Source organism: Talpa europaea (genome assembly GCF_964194135.1).
Source record: "Talpa europaea genome assembly, chromosome: 4".
In the NCBI taxonomy this organism is placed as follows: Eukaryota; Metazoa; Chordata; class Mammalia; order Eulipotyphla; family Talpidae; genus Talpa; species Talpa europaea.
Window position 1 is genome coordinate 105,607,830 of NC_140070.1, and position 18,456 is coordinate 105,626,285.

At 39.5% G+C, this 18,456-nt stretch overlaps 1 protein-coding gene across 1 annotated transcript in view; it reads right to left on the reverse strand.

Annotated features, from left to right (window-relative positions):
* The window catches only part of OSBPL11 (oxysterol binding protein like 11), a gene marked incomplete at its 3' end in the record, with an annotated part of 73,599 nt that overhangs the window by 41,629 nt on the left and 13,514 nt on the right, over nucleotides 1-18,456 (reverse strand). The window contains exons 2-5 of the mRNA XM_084231715.1: nucleotides 15,624-15,692; nucleotides 7,099-7,274; nucleotides 5,909-5,988; nucleotides 4,005-4,181 (exon numbers count right to left, since the gene is read on the reverse strand). Of these exons, the coding sequence (XP_084087841.1) occupies nucleotides 4,005-4,181; nucleotides 5,909-5,988; nucleotides 7,099-7,274; nucleotides 15,624-15,692 (502 nt within the window). The remainder of the gene's footprint in view (nucleotides 1-4,004; nucleotides 4,182-5,908; nucleotides 5,989-7,098; nucleotides 7,275-15,623; nucleotides 15,693-18,456) is intronic.

Sequence of the window (18,456 nt, forward strand, 5' to 3'; positions counted from 1 at the left end):
TTAGGTAATATCACTTTCCCTGAGGTAAGGTGGCTTCACCTGAAACAATCTTTTCTTTTGCTAGTTTAACTTCTGGCAGTATCTAGACTAAATGATGCAGATTCATGAATCACTGAATAAATTCAGTCTCTAAATTGTGAATTTTGTTTTTGTTTTTTTAAAGATTTTTTTATTTATACAAGAACTGGGGTACAGGCCAGATGCGCAGGAGGGTGAGAGGATTCACCAGAGACAGAGTGGGAACAGAACAGGCAGACTGACGAAATACACTGCTGAGGAGAGCAGCGGGCAAGACAGGAGAGGTTTGCTCGCCATGTGGGTTGCTCTGAGGCCGGCGGGGATCGAACCAGCGCTGCAGAGGCTGCGGACAGCTTCACAGTGCTGTGCTCAACTTCCTGCACCACCAGGGAGGCCCTGAATTTTGTTTTTTAACGGACTCCTTTCCAAACTATTTTCATTATAATTTTAGGAAGTTATTTGCCTTTTTCATGGTGGTAGCATTGGCACTAACAGTGCAAAATACTGGTAGATAACACTGCTGGCATTTTAGTGAGAATCAAGGTAGTGGCACCAACTATACCAGTAGTCACTGTATTCTTCACCAGCATTCACTTATAAGGGAAAAAGTGTACCTAAGAATGTCCTTGAAGGGGCCTCCCCCTGGTAGCACAAGGGGCTAAGCACCGCACTATGAAGCAATGCACAGCCTCTGAAGCACAAGTTAGATCCCCGGCCAGCCAGGGAGAAACCCACACGGCGAGGCAGACCTCTCCTCCTTGCCCGCTTCTCCCTTCAGCAGTGTATTTCAGTCAGTCTGCCTGTTCTGTTCCCCACTCTGTCTCTGGTGAATCCTCTCACCCCCCACATCTCTGGCCTGTACCCCAGCTCTTGTATGCATAAATAAATAAATCTTAAAAAAAAAAAAAAAAAAAAAAAGAATGTCCTTGAGGGCCTCCCCAGTAGTGCAGCAGGTTGAGTGCAACACTATGAAAATGTCCCCAGCCGCTGCAGCACATGTTCAATTCCTGGCCAGCCAGGGAGATACCCACATGGCGCAGCAGACCTCTCCTGTCTCACCTGCTGCTCCCCTCAGCAGTGTTTTCGATCCGTCTGCCTGTTCTGCTCCCCACTCTGTCTCTGGTAGATTCTCTCACCTTCCCATGCCTCTGGCCTGTACCCCGGTTCTTGTATAAATAAATAAATCTTTTAAAAAAATGTCCTTGAAAGAGAGAGTAAAACATCAGATGGTTTCACTTATAGGAGGAACACAGAGAAACCATACAAGGGGTCAGGGGAAAGAAAGACAAAACTAGCAGACAAACTATAAATTGGAGACAAGAGGGAGGGAGGGGGATTAAAACAGGGGAGGGAAGAGCACAAGATACATGGTGACGGTTCATAGGTTTCTTGGTGGTAGTAATTTTATGAGGATTATACCTAAGAGGAGAAATAACAATGATATAAAAACCATAAATAATTTAAAAAAAGAAAAACATGGGCCTCTCTGGTGGTGCAAGTGTTAAGATGCAACCTATGAAGCTATCAGCAGCCTCTGCAAATTGAGTTCAATCCCCCGCCAGGGAGCAACCCACATGACGCAGCAGACCACTCCTGTCTCGCCCGCTGCTCCCCTCAGCAGTGTACTCCAGTCAGTCAGCAATATATTTCAGTCAGTCTGCCTATTCTGTTCCCCACTCTGTCTCTGGTGAATCCTCTCACCCCCTGCACCTCTGGCCTGTACCCCAGCTCTTGTATGCATAAATAAAGAAATTAAAAGAAAAAAAAGAAAAACATGATACAGTAGGGGGGAGAGGGAAGCCAACATTAAAGTGCTTCCCACTTAGACAATTTAAAAATAAGTCCTTGAAAAAGCAGTAAAAATCATAGTTTTACTATATCTTGATTCTTGATTACATATGTTCAGTCTATGTAGAAAATGGTAAGTACACTTCTGCTGCATAGACCCCCCCCCAAAAAAAGGGGCACTTTTCATTGTGTACCTGAGTACAATGGCTGCCTTGAGGAAAAGCACTTATGCAACTGAATTGCACACTGAACTACCTGCTTTTTCTACAGATCATCATTTTGGCATGAAACAATGTGTGACATAATAAAAAATATTTTTTTGGTCCCTGCCTCCCACCCCTTCCTGGCACACAGCTCCTAAAACTTTCTAATTTCCTAAATAATTAGAACAGGGGCACCTTTTATTTTATTTGGTTTTGTTCCTGAAATAGCTTCAAAGCATAAAGGCAAAATGGGTGTGTTTTGCTATTCCTAACAAACCCCTTTCAACAACACTAAAGTTTATGTTAATGAGTTGATTTTTGGGGTGTCTATAGAGGGACTAGTTGCCAAGGGAACCAACTAAGTGGTTACAGGGCTGGAACACTCAGCCTCTTCTTACAACCACTCTAGGGAGACGAGGGGCTGGTGGTTTAAATCAATGGTCAGCAATTTAGTCAATCATGACTACGTAATTAAGTCTTCATAACCGTCCCCCATCAAAAATAAACAAAAACAAGGAGGTGGTTTAGAGAGCTTAGGGTGGAGGTAATGGGAGGTGGTATGGCCAAAGAGGGTATAACCAAACAGCTGGGCAAGGGAGGTGCACAATTTACTCCCTATCTTGCCACTTGCATGTCTTCCATCTGGCTGTTCCTGAGTTATGTTCTTTAATAAAACCCAGTAATAGGGCCTCCCCGGTGGTGCAGCGGTTGAGCGCTGGGTTGTGAAGCTGCCCGCGGCCTCTGCGGCGCAGGTCTCTGCGGCGCGGGTTCGATCCCCGGCTGCTCTCCGGCCACCGGAGGAGGGTCCCACATGGCGCGCAGACCTCTCCTGCCGCCCGCTGCTCCCCTCAGCAGTGTACTTTGGTCCTTCTGCCTGCTCTGCTCCCTGCTCTTGCTCTGGTGAATTCTCTCACCCTCCCGTGCTTCTTACTGTACCCAGTGCATGTATAAACAAAAACAAACAAACAAACAAATAAATAAATAAAACATGCTTCTATAAAAAAAAAAAACTTAAAAAAAAAAAAAACCCAGTAATATATCTATTAAGAAAATTGTTTTCCTGAATTTGGTGTTCCAGTTTAGTAGACTAGAAAGTGAACCAAAAACTAGTGTCTGTTTATTTCAAGCATGTTACTTCATCTCTCCAAACCTCAATTTATCTATAAACAAAACCCAGAATATCTTGACAGAGAGGACATTTTTCCCAGTCTCCTCCCATGAATTATTTGGATGTGATTATTTCACAATCTACTATAAAGTTATCTGTAATACCTCGGAAGTTTAACATAGCAAACAATACCTGGAACACGCAGATCCTAACAAACGCATCCTTTATTAATTAGAATTATTTGGTATTCAATTTTAAAGAAAAAGAGGAAAAACGTGAGAAAAGGCATCAAAGATTTAACTATTTAATTCTGTGTATACTTGAAATTTATATATACATATATTTATACATTTGTGTTTTCTTTTTTTTTATAAGTGAAACTTTTTTTTTTTTAAGATTTATTTATTTTTTTATACAAGCACTGGGTATAGTCAGAAGCGCGGGAGGGTGAGAGAATTCACCAGAGCCAGAGGGGGAAACAGAACAGGCAGACTGACGAAGTATACTGCAGCGGGCGGCAGGAGAGGTTTGCACACCCTGTGGGACCCTCCCTAGGCAGCCGGGGAGCAGCCAGGGATTGAACCGGCGCTGCAGAGGCTGCAGGCAGCTTCGTAACCCAGCGCTCAACCACTGTGCCACCAGGGAGGACCTGTGTTTTCTTTTTTGAAAAATGATAATGTATCGACTACATAGCTGACAGACCTGAGGAAACTTAGGACACCATATATAATCAGGGAATCTTTATGATTTAAAAATTATCTCAGCATACTAAATGGGAAGCAGTGAGGGCACCACAAGGCACAAATAGGACTGAACATTATTTTGTAACAAAACTAAGCCAGTAACATTATTTTATGCATTTTAACTTGACTTTAATTCATACTTACTTCTCTGACTTCCACAAGATGGTCTGGAGGCAAGTGAGCTCTCTTGCTCACTGACTGTAGTTTGGAATGTCCAACATTAAAAAAAGAAATGGCATTTTGACTTGGTCTCCTCTGGGATATGGGAGAATTACCACTAGATGCAAGTGAGAAGCTCCGTGACTTCAGCGGAGGATTATTCTATTAGGCAAAGAAAATTATTCCTTTTTTAAAAATTTAGATTCTCTAATCCTCAACTTAATATATACTCAAAGCTTATACATGAGGTTTTAAAAATTAAATTAACCTCAGAATTGACTACAGGAATGATTCTGAAGATGATAAAATTTAACATTTATAACTGAAGCAATTCATACATTCCAGAGTAAAAGACAATTTATTTAGAAAATTAATTCCAGGTATGTGCTGTCAAGAGTATTTTTCATATTTTACAAATAATAGAACAAGAAAACTCTATTTTTTTAAAACATCCTTCTTTATGTTTTCACAATACAGGATTTTTCCCCTCAGGTGCAGTCACCAAAGTTTTTCCACCACCAAAGTGCCCAGTTCTCCACCACACTGCACTGCATCTCCTCCTCACAGTTCTCTACTCTCCACCTCTCTCCCTCTTCTCCCTAGTGTCTAGAACTACAGTCTGCTTTCAAGGGTCAGTCTTACAGTTTGTAACTTCAGATTTTAAAACACCATGATTGAAGCAAAACAAAAAAAAAAATCTACTTAGCAATATTCAACATAACACATTTTCTAATGTAGCATGCAAGCATCAGGAACACATAAGTACTTTCTGATCACTACCAGTGACTAATATCTTGTAATATGAGTAAAGTTTCTGTCAGATTTCCTGAAGACTAGGTTGCAGGTCTAAGTCACAACAATTTTTCAAAATTTACCTCTGCGAATAAATACTAAGGGAAAAAAAAAAAAAGGTAAGGCCACCACCTAGCTATGGAATTCTTTAACTGTGTTCCCATGTATTAATTTTGAGTTATCTCTAATTTTAGATTTTAATTACTGAACCTTTCCTTTTTATCCAAAATAACATAGTACTCCAAAACTATCCAAAGAAAATATACAAATGACCAATAAGCACTTGAAAAGATGGCCAACATTATTAGTCATTAAGGGAATGAAAACAAAAACACGTGATTCCATGTCATACACATAAGATGGCTTTAATTTTTAAAAAATGGTATAATAACAAATACTGGCAAGAATATAGAGATATTGTAACCTCATACATTACTAGTGGGAATGTGAAATCATTCCACTGCTTTGGAAAATAGTTTAGCAGTTCCTTCAAATATTAAAGATAATTACCAGATAGCCCGGTAATTCCATTTCTAATTATATATCCTAAAGACCTGAAATCTTGTGTTCATACAAAAATTTAAACACAAATATTCATAGTAGTAGTACTCATAATACTCACAAAATAAAAAACCCAAAAGAGTCCATCAACTAATGAATGGAAAAACAAGATATAGTATACATATACACAATAGAATCGCATTCAGCCATAAAAAGGAAAAAAGAATGATATATGCAACAACCTGGATGAACCTTAAAAATTATTCTGAGAAGTTAGACATAAAAAAAACACACCAAATGACTCCATTTATATGACATGTCCAGAATAGACAAATTTCTTGAAATAGAAAATTGATTAGTATTTGCTAGAAGCTTGGGAAGGGGAAAACAGGGAGTCTGCTAATGGACATGAGTTTGGGGGAGGTATGGTGAAAATGTTGTGGAATTATATATTATATACAATGGCTGTGCAATCTTGTGAATATACTAAAAAACAACTGGATTGTATAGGTTAACTTTTATGGCATGGGATTAAGGATGTAAAAAAAATTCTTTCCTCATTTTTGTGCATTAGTATCATATATGAATCCACATACCTTTCCAATAGCTTCAGTGTGATGTTGCGTACAGATCTGAAGTCTGCTAACCCAGTGTTGTCGCTCTTTAGCATCTGTGGCTGATAAAAAGAATCTCAAAGTTATTCAATTTTTATATTTATTTTTGAATACAATTAATTGTATGCATCATAAGAACAAATAACTGAAAAACAGGGATTACTTCTATTCTCCCTAGAGCAAATGTCCCTGAGGGAGGTAGGAAAGAGGCCAGAGCAACAACTTTATTTGGTAACACAGTAGGGAGCTGTAGGTATTTCATAAGAAGGATAAATTACATGTAGCTAGGTAGGGATATGATACTTGACATGTCAAATTTCTCATGAAAGTATGCTCTTATTTAAATAAATAATATGCATTAAGCATTTGATGTGTATTCAATACTTTCACATCTCTAGTAGCATGCTCAATTAGTATTACCATATACTTTCTGTGCATTAATTACATAAAGACCACAAATTTCTTCACAAATTAAACTAATCTAAATAAAAGTCATACTTTATTTCAACAAATATGAACATTTTAACTAATCCCAATTATTTAATCACTAAAAACCACAAAAAAAAAGGCATGCAGGGGCCTCCCTGGTGGCACAAGGGGTTAAGCACCGCAATCCGCAGCCTCTGCAGCACGAGTTAGATGCCCCCAGGGAGCAACCCACATGGCGTAGCAGACCTCTCCTGTCTCACCCGCTGCTCCCCTCAGCGGTGTATTTCATTCAGTCTGCCTGTTCTGTTCCCCACTTTGTCTCTGGTGAATCCTCTCACCCCCCTCTCTGGCCTGTACCCCAGCTCTTGTATGCATAAATCAATCAATCAATCTTTAAAAAGAAAAAAAAAAGGTATGGAGATAAAACTAGGCAAAGGAATAATATAGAAACCCATGGCAGACAACAATAGCATTTAAAGAAGTCTGTTTTTAGATTTCTCAGTAATCATGGTTTCATCTACACAAATCTTCTAGAAGGACCAATCAAACAGACTTGTTCACTGTACCACTTAAAAAAAGTTGTTTATTAGAAGATTTCATGAATTCTTAAGGAATACCAAAATTAAGTATATTCTGTCTTCATCAATGACAGTAGTATCTATTTCCTAAACCCAAATGAAAGTAGAGAAGTACACCAACTTCTCAAGAAAATCACACAATTAATTCTCATATCTCAGTCATACCTCTGAGTTTATACTGTTCCCCACTGGCAGCATTTACAGTGAAGGTATGAGAGTCCTCATCACTGGGTGATATTACAGCTCCTGCAAGCTGCAAAGTACCTCTGGGTTTCTGATTTCTAGACTGTTCATTTACAAAGTACTCCAATTGCCCAGCTTCATTGTTTAAAACAAAAAACCTGTAGTGAATAAAAAAATAGTAAGATATTTTAAACATTTCCTCATGTAAATTAAATTTTCACTTACTGTTTGGAGTTTTTGCTTTTAAAAAGTTCAATTCAAAAACATTTCAAGAAGTACTTGGGTACACCTAGGTTGACTTTCTTAGTAAAGGTAACTGAAAATTGAATAGGTTTCATAACACTTGTAAAACCTTCAGCTAAGGAAGAGGCATTTAATAGGAAAGAAGCATACTAGATAATGCCAAAAGGAGACATATAATATCCTTTCAGAAGATTTCTCTCCAGAATTCATTCAGGCAGGGTAAATTGCCCAAAGAAAAACAGTAGTGAGAATTCTTATTTAACACTCATTGGCAACAAATCAAAACATGAGTTATGATGCTAACTAATTGCTATGTAAAAATGTGGATCTGCTTTTAAGATTTAATCAGTGCAATAGGCATTGAGAATAATGTCAGGGTAGAAAGATTTTTGTGACCGTACCATTAAATAGGTCATGACTAAAGATTACTTATCCTGTTTAAAAATGAAAAGGCTGCAACTGGAGATGCAGAAACATAAGGAACTTGAAACTAAATGATGAAATACTGATATACTTTGGAAAAGAATTTGATGTTTTGATTTGGTTCTAGATTAACTACTTTAGGAAATAAATTAACTTAGATTCCAATTTAAGTAGTACAAAAGTTCTTTTAAAAATCTTTAAAGTTTCTATATCAAAAGTAGGTCAATGTTAGGGTTTGGAATTGTTTGGAATTCTACAAGTTAGTGTGTTATATAATAGAACCACTGAGATAATTTGATCCAGTTCAAGTTTCTAGAAGGTATTGTCTTAAGCAACATGGCAACCATATCAGCCACATCAAACTGGGAGAGAATGGAATCAGGAATGGAATGAAATCAGTAAACAAAAAGAACTGATGAGAAGGAAGCCAAAGAAGTTGAAAGTACTTATCTGAGAAAAGAGATGGGAAAGCAAAGGACTATTGTTTTTGTGACTGGTCTGTTAGTATGTGTCTGACTTCTAAAATTATGTTCACATGTGATTTAAAAATACATATTAATTTTCAATATTCCAAGGTTTCTAAACTTCCATTTCACTGTTAGAGGAGTTAAGAACATTTTTCATGTTTATTGACAGTGCAGTTCTACTTAGTGAATTTCCCCTCAAATTAGGGTTATTTTCTCAAGATTTTTTTTTTTTTAAAGATTTTTTTATTTATTTATACAAGAATTGGGTACAGTCAGAAGAGTGGGAGGGTGAGAGAATTCACCAGAGCCAGAGCGGGGAGCAGAGCAGGCAGAAGGACTGAAGCACACTGCTGAGGGGAGCAGCGGGCGGCAGGAGAGGTCTGCGCGCCATGTGGGACCCTCTCCAGGCTGCCGGGGATCAAACCGGCGCTGCAGAGGCTGCGGGCAGCTTCGCAACCCAGCGCTCAACCACTGCGCCACCGGGGAGGCCCCTATTTTCTCAAGATTTAAAGGGATTATTTGAATAAACACAAGACAGCCTCTGACATCATCTTAAACTTCTAAAACACGTGACCCGTCCTTAGTAAAATGCACATATGACTTACTATGGTTTGAATGTGACCCCACAAAATTCTTGTGTTGAAACCCTAACTCCTGGCACAGCAGACCTCTCCTGTCTCACATGCTGCTTCTTTTAGCAGTATATTTCAGTAAATCCACCTTTCCTATTTTCCATGCTGTCTCTGGTGAATTCTTTTACTCCTGCACCCCCGGCCTATAACCCACCAATTCTTCCCCACATTTGGTGGCACATACAGGGATAGAAAACAGGTAATAGAGTATGAGGACTTCTTATTCTCTCTCTCTCTTTTTTTATTTTTGGTTCTCTGGTGGACGGTAAGGAACCTTCGGAATAACCGAAGGTATCTGGTTAGGGTACACCGCAAGCTTACTAAAAGGTTCTAGGTGCCCTCAAAGAATGTCATTGCCCAACTGGGTGAAAAAGTGCCTTTTCTTCTTTGGAAACCTCCTGTAAGCTGTTTGGCTCGCAGACAGCATCTAAAGGGGTCTGGCTTGGCTACTCCCAGGTGTCCCTGGAACATCCCCATGAGTTGGGTCCACCATAGCCAAGGTGGTGGATGGTTTCATTTTCCTCCTCTTAAAAAAAGGAAAAGTTAAAAAAAAAATCCTAACTCCTAAGGTATTAAGACATGGGAAGGGGGTAGGGTAGAGGGGGCCTAATAGACTACGGCAGAGGGCTATGAGTATCTTTGTGGTGGGCATGATGTGGTAACATACATCTGAAGAGGTGTGAACCTATATCTCTTAATCATATATACAATGTTGTACAATGAAGTTGCATAAAAAAAAAAAAGTGGGCCTCCCTGGTGGCGCAGCGGTTGAGCGCTGGGTTGCGAAGCTGCCCGCAGCCTCTGCAGCGCTGGTTCAATCCCCGGCTGCAACCCAGCCACCAGAGGAGGGTCCCACATGGTGCGCAGACCTCTCCTGCCGCCCACTGCTCCCCTCAGCAGTATACTTCGGTCCTTCTGCCTGCTCTGCTCCCCACTCTGGCTCTGGTGAATTCTCTCACCCTCCCACGCTTCTGACTGTACCCAGTGCTTGTATAAATAAATAAATCTTTAAAAAAAAAAAAAAGTGACAGAGAGGTGGATAATGTTTGGGTAACGAGTGGGATTGATACCGTTATAAATGAGACCCAAGAAAGTTTCCTTGCCCCTTCCCTTTTTATGCCACGAAGAATACTATGAGAAATCTGCAGTCCAAAAGACACTCCTATGCTGGCAACTTGGTCAAAGACTTCCAACCTCCAGAACTATGGAAATTAATTTTCTTTTGTGTATAAGTTACACAGACTTGGTACTTTGTTAGAGCAGCCCAAACAGACTAAGACATGAATCTACTTATAAAAAATTCATCAAGTGAACAGAAAGAGTCTGTTAGCAAGAAAGCAATCTCTTGAATAGACTGAAAATCACTGAGTTGTACACTTTAAATAGGCAAAGTGTATGATATGTGTGCATTCTATCACAGTAAAGCTGTGAACAAAACAAAGAAGGAATGAATAAACACAAAAAGGAAGAAGAGAAGGAAATCTTTTCCCACAGTTCAAAGCAGTCAGTATAATTCACTTAATATGGGCAAAGGAAAATGAAGTAGTCAATTTAAAGAAAATTTAGAGTACAATGTTTTGAAATCTCATGTTTGTCATGTTTGTTATGAATAAGTACATTATCCCAAAAGCATTACCACAAATCATCCAGATATACAAAAAACAAAGATGACAAGGGTCTAGTAAAATATTAGAAATTAGTCAGCAAATGATTATTTTACAAGACATGTAGATTAAGGACAGAGAGACAATCCACATAGTTTGAAAGCTTATGCCCAGAGGGTATTAGACTCTTGTTCAAGGCATTTTTAGCAAGCTGGCCTAAGCAATAAACTAAAGAAATGCAGAAACAAAGCAAAATGTGGCAGGGAAACAAGATTTAGCGTAAATCTTTACATGCAGGATAGTCACCAAAAGTTGTTAAAGGAAAAATAATTGGGTTTTTTTTTTGCCATTTTAAAATAACAAAGACTGTCAGTTTGGGGAAATGACTAATCTTTTTAACAGCTCAAAACTCACAGTGAAGTATTATCAACCTAAAGAACAACTTCAACCTAAAAAACATTCTGACTTGGAACTATATTTTATGATGACAAAAATAAATTTTAAGGAAGATTTTGGATAGAAAAGTAACTATGTTGTTTTGTTCCAACAATCCCGAGACTTCAATGCTCAGCATGAACAGAACCCTAAACCATATGAAAGACAATCTCACCTTCAGAAATTACAGTTGACCCAGAAATTACAGTTGAAAATGGGAGGAAGTGGATTTAGCAGAGGGTCTTGCTGCTATGACTTTCCTAGAGTACCACAATCTAAACAAGCAGTTATTTATAGAGTATTCCATGCTTGACTTCTCCCAGCTGCTCTAAATTGTCCTTAGTTAAAATAGAACTCTATTATAGGGAAAGTGTCTTCACTATCTGGCACAGGCACAATGCTTTTGCTACTTAAACTTCATTGGCAACTCATAGACAAAAGTTTGGATAGGCATGCCAATGCAACTGAGCCGCTAAGCCTAGGGTCTTTTCTCAGGATTTGACATTTTTGGTCCCCCTTTTATCATTCAGTCTAAATGTTCCAAGCTCAGGACCCAGTGTATCTCTACTATATCACAACACCTCCAAACAGGTTGACAGAAAATTGAAAATGAAACTTTTTTCTAGAGTGGGTCTCCCGCAATCAAGTTTACAAGCTGAGGTCACTGTTAGGAAAAGTTGGCAAAAGGTCCTGTGTTGTCAGATGCGTTTTCTTCATCCACACACTTTCTGATGCTGCTAAAAACTGGTCTCTTACACAACCAGAGAAATAATAAGAATAGGGCTAAGGAAGAGTAGTCCTCTATATCCCAGAATGTTTGCTTGAATCTACTAGCTAACTACCCAGGCAACCAGTGGTTAATGACTAATCTTTTTAACAGCTCAAAACTCACAGTGAAGTATTATCTAGTACAACTTCAACCTAAAAAACATTCTGACTTGGAACTATATTTTATGATGACAAAAATAAATTTTAATGAAGATTTTGGATAGAAAAGTAACTATGTTGTTTTGTTCCAACAATCCCGAGACTTCAATGCTCAGCATGAACAGAACCCTAAACCATATGAAAGACAATCTCACCTTCAGAAATTACAGAAATTACAGGGATCTTATTGGCAGCTTCCCTCTTGCAATGACACAAACACCCACCACTGACCTCAAGATGCCATTAAGCTAAAATGCCATCTATAACGTATTCTAACTCTTATATAATTGGGTATGTTTTGGAGCTTTCTTATTCTGTTCCACTTCGGGAACTTGACAGGGACAAAAAAATTCTGGATGTCATCTGAATATAAGCCTTAAAAAAATTACAAAAATGAAAAGAGTCCCTTGATATTACTTATTTAGAAAAAAAAAAAATAAGAGATGGGAACCCTAGAGAATTGCCCCTTTCATTTCAATGGGAATGCTTCCCTTCTCAGTTTTCATGGCCAGCTTTGAACTCTCATGTGATGTCCAACTTACATGTCACTCCTATTTTTTTCCCTTTTAATAGTATTTATTTTATTAAACTTTTTCATTTTATTACATCATTGTTGATTTTTGTAGAGTATTTTATTTCTCCCCTCAGGTGTAGTGCCTATAAATCTCCTACCACCAAATCACCCCTGAACAGTTACCACCCTCCCCATTTTGATCCCTCTTCCTCTATATACCTGCTATATGCCTCAGATCTATAGTTTGCCTGCCAGTTTTCTCTCTTTTTTTTTTTTGACACTTTGTTCAGTTTCCCTATATTCCTCCTATAAGTGAAACCATTTGATATTTTTCTTTTTCTTTCTGACTAATTTCACTGAGCATAATCCCTTCCAGCTCCATTCATGTTGCTGCAAATGGCATGCATTTATGTTTTCTGATTGCTGAATATTCCATTATGTATATGTACCACCTCTTCTTGATCCAGTCATCTGTTTTTGGGCATTTAGGTTGTTTCCATATCTTAGCTATTGTAAAAAGTACTGCAATAGACAATGGACCATGTCACTCCTATTTGATTCACCCAATGTTGCTTCAAAGTAAACGTGGACCTTCTTCTCCTTTAAACAATCACATTTTCATCAGTGCTTCCACTATTCTTCAAAATGTCCTAAAGTTATTCTTTCATATATTATGTCTCACTTTCTAGTCGGTAGGAAGGCAAATTCAATTCATTTTATTCCATTATGGCCAAAAGCAGATGTTTCCAAATGACATGCGAGAATTCAAAGCAGCATGACATAATATAAAGAATACAGATTTTAGAGCCAGTACAATTGGGTTAAAATTCTAGCTTTATTACTTAAAATGTTCAAAAACCACACCAATTAAGCTGGCTATGGGAAAAAAAAAAACAGATAAGCAAGCAAAAAGCAGAAAATAACAAATGTTTCTGAGTACACTGCAGAATTTGGAACCCTTGTGCATAGAGGTAGGAATGTTTTAAATGATGTAGCTGAAATGCAAAATGGTATGGAGCGTCCCCAAAAAAGTTAAATGTAGTGGGTCTCCCTGGTGGTGTAAGGGGTTAAGACACAGCACTATGAAACTATCTGCAGCCCCTGCAGCACAAGTTCGATCCCTGGCTAGGAAGATAACCCACATGGTGCAGCAGACCTCACCTATCTAGTCTGCTGCTCCCCTCAGCAGTGTATTTCAGTCAATCTGCCTGTTCTGTTCCCCACTCTGTCTCTGGTGAATCCTCTGTGGCCTGTACCCCAGTTCTTATATGCATAAATAAATGAATCTTTTTTTAAAAAAGCTAAACATAGCATTATCAAATGATCCAGCAATTCCACTTGTGGGTATATACATCAAAGTAGTGAAAATAGGGACATGAAGTTATTTGTGTACTAATATTCATAGTAGCATTATTCACAGTAGCCAAAAGGTCAATACAACCCAAATGCTCATTGAAAGGTGCATGGCTAAACAAATGTGATAGACAGATATAATAATATATTATTCAGCCTTAAAAAGGAAAAAAGTTCTGACACATGCTATAACATGAATGAACCATGAAGCTATTAAGCTAAGTGAAATAAATCAGTCATAGGGCCTCCCCTGTGGTGCAGCGGTTGAGCGCTGGGTTGCGAAGCTGCCCGCAGCCTTTGCAGCGCTGGTTCAATCCCTGGCTGCTCCCCGGCCACCAGAGGGTCCCACATGGCGCGCAGACCTCTCCTGCCACCCGCTGCTCCCCATAGCAGTGTGCTTCGGTCCTTCTGCCTGCTCTGCTCCCCGCTCTGGCTCTGGTGAATTCTCTCGCCCTCCCGCACTTCTGACTATACCCAGTGCTTGTATAAATAAATAAATCTTTTTTAAATAAATAAATAAATAGATAGATAGATAAATAAATAAATAGATAAAATAAATCAGTCATAAAAGGACAAATACTGGGGCCCCCCCTGGTGGCACAACGGTTGAGCGCTGGGCTGCGAAGCTGCCTGCAGCCTATGCAGCGCTGGTTCAATTCCCAGCCACCAGCGAGGGTCCCACATGGCGCGCAGACCTCTCCTGCCACGCACACTGCTCCCCTCAGCAGTGTATTTCGTCGGTCTGCCTGTTCTGTTCCCCGCTCTGGCTCTGGTGAATCCTCTCACTCTCCTGTACTTCTGACTGTACCCAGTGCTTGTATAAATAAATAAAAATAAATCTTAAAAAAAAGGATAAATACTGTATGATTCCATTTATACAAGGCACCTGGAACAGTCAAATTCACAAAGATAAAAGCAGAACAGGGGTTGCCAAGGACCAAGGGAAGGAGAAATGGGGAGCTGTTGTTTAATGGATACAGAATTTCAGTTTGAGAAAAGGCAAAACATTCTGGAGATGCATGGTGTGATGGCTATACAACAATGTAAATATATGTAATGCCAATGAACTGTGAAGTTAAAAGTGATTCAAGTGGTAAATTTTATGGTATGTATATTTTTTTGATATGTGTATTTTACTGCCCCCCCAAAAAAAGTTCAATTACCCTTCCCCAGAACTATCAATGACATAATATATTTAAGATGGTTGGCACTGCGACTTACTGAATGCCTGTGTGACTTGGGCTGATTATTTAAATTCACCAAAGTCCCAGAGAAGTTTTGAGAATCATGCACAAAACAGGCTCCCCACAGAAATCTATCAGCTCCCTCCAAATTACTGTAACAGCCTAGCACCTGGAAAGTATAGAATGCTCAAGGAAGGTAAAAACATGATCTTAATTCTAACAGAACAGTTAACATCTAAGGCATTTTGGAGGCTACCATTTTGACAGATGTCAACTCCTCCTACCCACTAAAAAGAAACAAGTACACAGATTTTTCGAAATCATGGTAAATTCTTCTTTAAATGGTTCCCCAGCCATGTTTGTACTGAATAGTAGAATATAAAATTTTTGGTTCTGGGCCTCCCCTGGTGGCACAGTGTTTGAGCGCTGGGCTGCGAAGCTGCCCGCAGCCTCTGCAGCACCGGTTCGATCCCCAGCCGCCATCAAGGGTCCCACATGGCATGCAGACCTGTCCTGCCGCGCCCGCTGCTCCCCTCAGCAGTGTATTCCGTCACTCTGCCTGTTCTACTTCCCGCTCTGGCGCTGATGAATTCTCTAACCCTCTGGTGCTTCTGACTGTACCCAGTGCTTGTATAAATAAATAAATAAATCTTTAAAAAAATTTTTTTTCAGTTCCACTCTTCTGGTCTCTTAGGAGTAATGTGACAAAGAATAATCACACTTACCTGTACTGCCACCCAGTGACGAGGTTGGTATACTTCATTAAATAGCCATACACATTTTCCATGTGATCACTGTTTCAAAAAGATCAGAAAGATCAGAAATTACAAGAAATCCCAGAAAATTAACTGTGTAGTTTTCAAAACAGGTATAGATACATACTATTATACATACATACTATTAAAGTATACATACAATACAAATGCCTCAAACTTTCTTCAGAAGAAAAATTTATAGATCAACAAATAGAGGTGCTTCATCTCCCAAATTTCCTATCTATACGACTTTATTTTACCACATTTCTTCAAAACAAGTGAACGCCTCATTAATTATACAATGTTTCAAATAAACATCATTATATATAAAATCACATAAATATAAACCAAATATAAATGCACACACTTTATAACTTATTCAATACTGAAGGTATACCATCTAGTTGTATGGATTCAGAATAACTAAAAATGGTCTCTGGGCAGAAGAGTGCCTCCTCATTCTGATGAGGCACACACGAAGCCAATATGTTGTGACTCTAATTCCTTGGGCTTCTAAACTGAAGATCCTATTTTTCATGAGCGTGTGACACCTCGCTCCCATCTCCTAGGCCCGAAGGCATGAGGCAAAGAGCTTACTACTTACTACAAGTCACAATGGGAAGATTTAGTTTAATAACTGTACCAATATCCTATTTTTTTAATTATTTTTTTTTTATAGAGGCATGTTTTTATTTATTTGTTTGTTTTTTGTTTATACATGCACTGGGTACAGTCAGAAGCGCGGGAGGGTGAGAGAATTCACCAGAGCCAGAGCAGGGAGCAGAGCAGGCAGAAGGACCGAAGTACACTGCTGAGGGGAGCAGCGGGCGGCAGGAGAGGTCTGCGCGCCATGTGGGACCCTCCTCCGGTGGCCGGGGAGCAGCCGGGGATCGAACCGGCGTCGCAGAGGCCACGGGCAGCTTCGCAACCCAGCGCTCAACCGCTGCGCCACCGGGGAGGCCCTGTACCAATATCCTATTACAAAGGATTTTCTTTTCTTCCTACTCCTCTCTTTTTCCATTTATTACAGTTATGTTCTGTGACAGTGGTTAAAAGAAAATCCACTACATCCTTGAAAATTCTTTTTCAATATTTTAAGGTTCTATATACCGAAGAAAATACATGAAAGCTTTGTCTATATCGATATATTTTTAGATATATAGCAATCAACTTTTATTTTTGGAGTTTACATTAACAACTCCTTTTTTTTTTTTATAGATTTTTTTTTTAATAGAGGCATGTTTTATTTATTTATTTGTTTGTTTTGTTTATACATGCACTGGGTACAGTCAGAAGTGCGGGAGGGTGAGAGAATTCACCAGAGCCAGAGCGGGGAGCAGAGCAGGCAGAAGGACCGAAGTACACTGCTGAGGGGAGCAGCGGACGGCAGGAGAGGTCTGCGCGCCATGCGGGACCCTCCTCTGGTGGCCGGGGAGCAGCCGGGGATCGAACCGGCGCCGCAGAGGCCGCGAGCAGCTTCGCAACCCAGCGCTCAACCGCTGCGCCACCGGGGAGGCCCTAACAACTCCTTTTTAAGTGACCTATTCGATTGTAAAATTTTAACTTTACACTAAAAAAAAGCAAAGGAAATTAAATATTTATTTTCTCTACTACCCTGAATCATAAAGCTTATTTGGTAAAATTTGTAGCTAACCAACATCCAGAAAATTGTGTGTCAGTTAAGGCAATCTTCAAAACATGAACATCAAAGGCAAAAGCAGAGAAGAGCTGACACAACCAATAGAAAAATTGAAAAAAAAACTGTAGATAGAGCTGAATAACAAATGAAAAGACCTGAAAGTAAAGACACTCTCTCAAGCAAAGTGACCAAAATGACTATAAGATTCAACTATTACTGGAGTGCAAATAGGGGGATACCTCAAGAATAAACTCAAAGTTTGGTGCCTTTCTAATCTCATTCTTTCAAAGAGATTGAAGATAAAGATCAAATCTGAAAATAAAGAATCCCTGTATTTTCCTTCAATTTCAAGGCTAGCCAGCAGCACTGCTTATTAAGTCAAACTGTTCAAGTCCCACTAGTTTCATAAGGTCACCAATCTCAAGAAGATAAAAGTTGTCAACTCCTAAAATACCAACCCAAAGTTCTGATAATCAGGCATCTATTGTCATAAAAATGACAGCACCAGTTGAATTCTCATTTTAATAATTTCTAAAGCTCACAGTCTACAGAAAAGGATTCTTCTTTAGAAACTCATCCTCATTGGGTTTACCTAAAGTTGCTCTACTCCTAGCTCCCAGGTCACAACCAAGCTATTTCTTCCTGTTTCTTTTTAGTATGCTATGTGGAAAGGCAAAGAAATATGCACTTTTCTTATCTGGATCCCCCCTTTCCCCAGGCTTGAGGTTTATTTTATTTTTATTAAACTTTCTTATTTTCTTATATCATTGTTCATTTTTGTACAATATTGGATTTCTCCCCTCAGGTGCGGTTCCCATAAATCTCCCACCACCACATCACCCATGAGCCATCAACATAGTCCCTTGTACTCTCAGGCTTGGGGATTAAAAACCTTAGGGTACCGGCCCTCCCTGGTGGCACAAGGTTAATTAAGCACCGCACTGTGGAGCCATCCGCAGCCTCTGCAGCACGAGTTCGATCCCCGGTCGGCCAGGAAGCAACCCATATGGCGTAGCAGACCTCTCCTGACTCGTCCGCTGTTCCCCTCAGCAGTGTATTTCAGTCAATCTGCCTGTTCTGTTCCCCACTCTGTCTCTGGTGAATCTTCTCACCCACCTCATCTCTGGCCTGTGCCCCAGCTCTTCTATGCATAAATAAATCTTG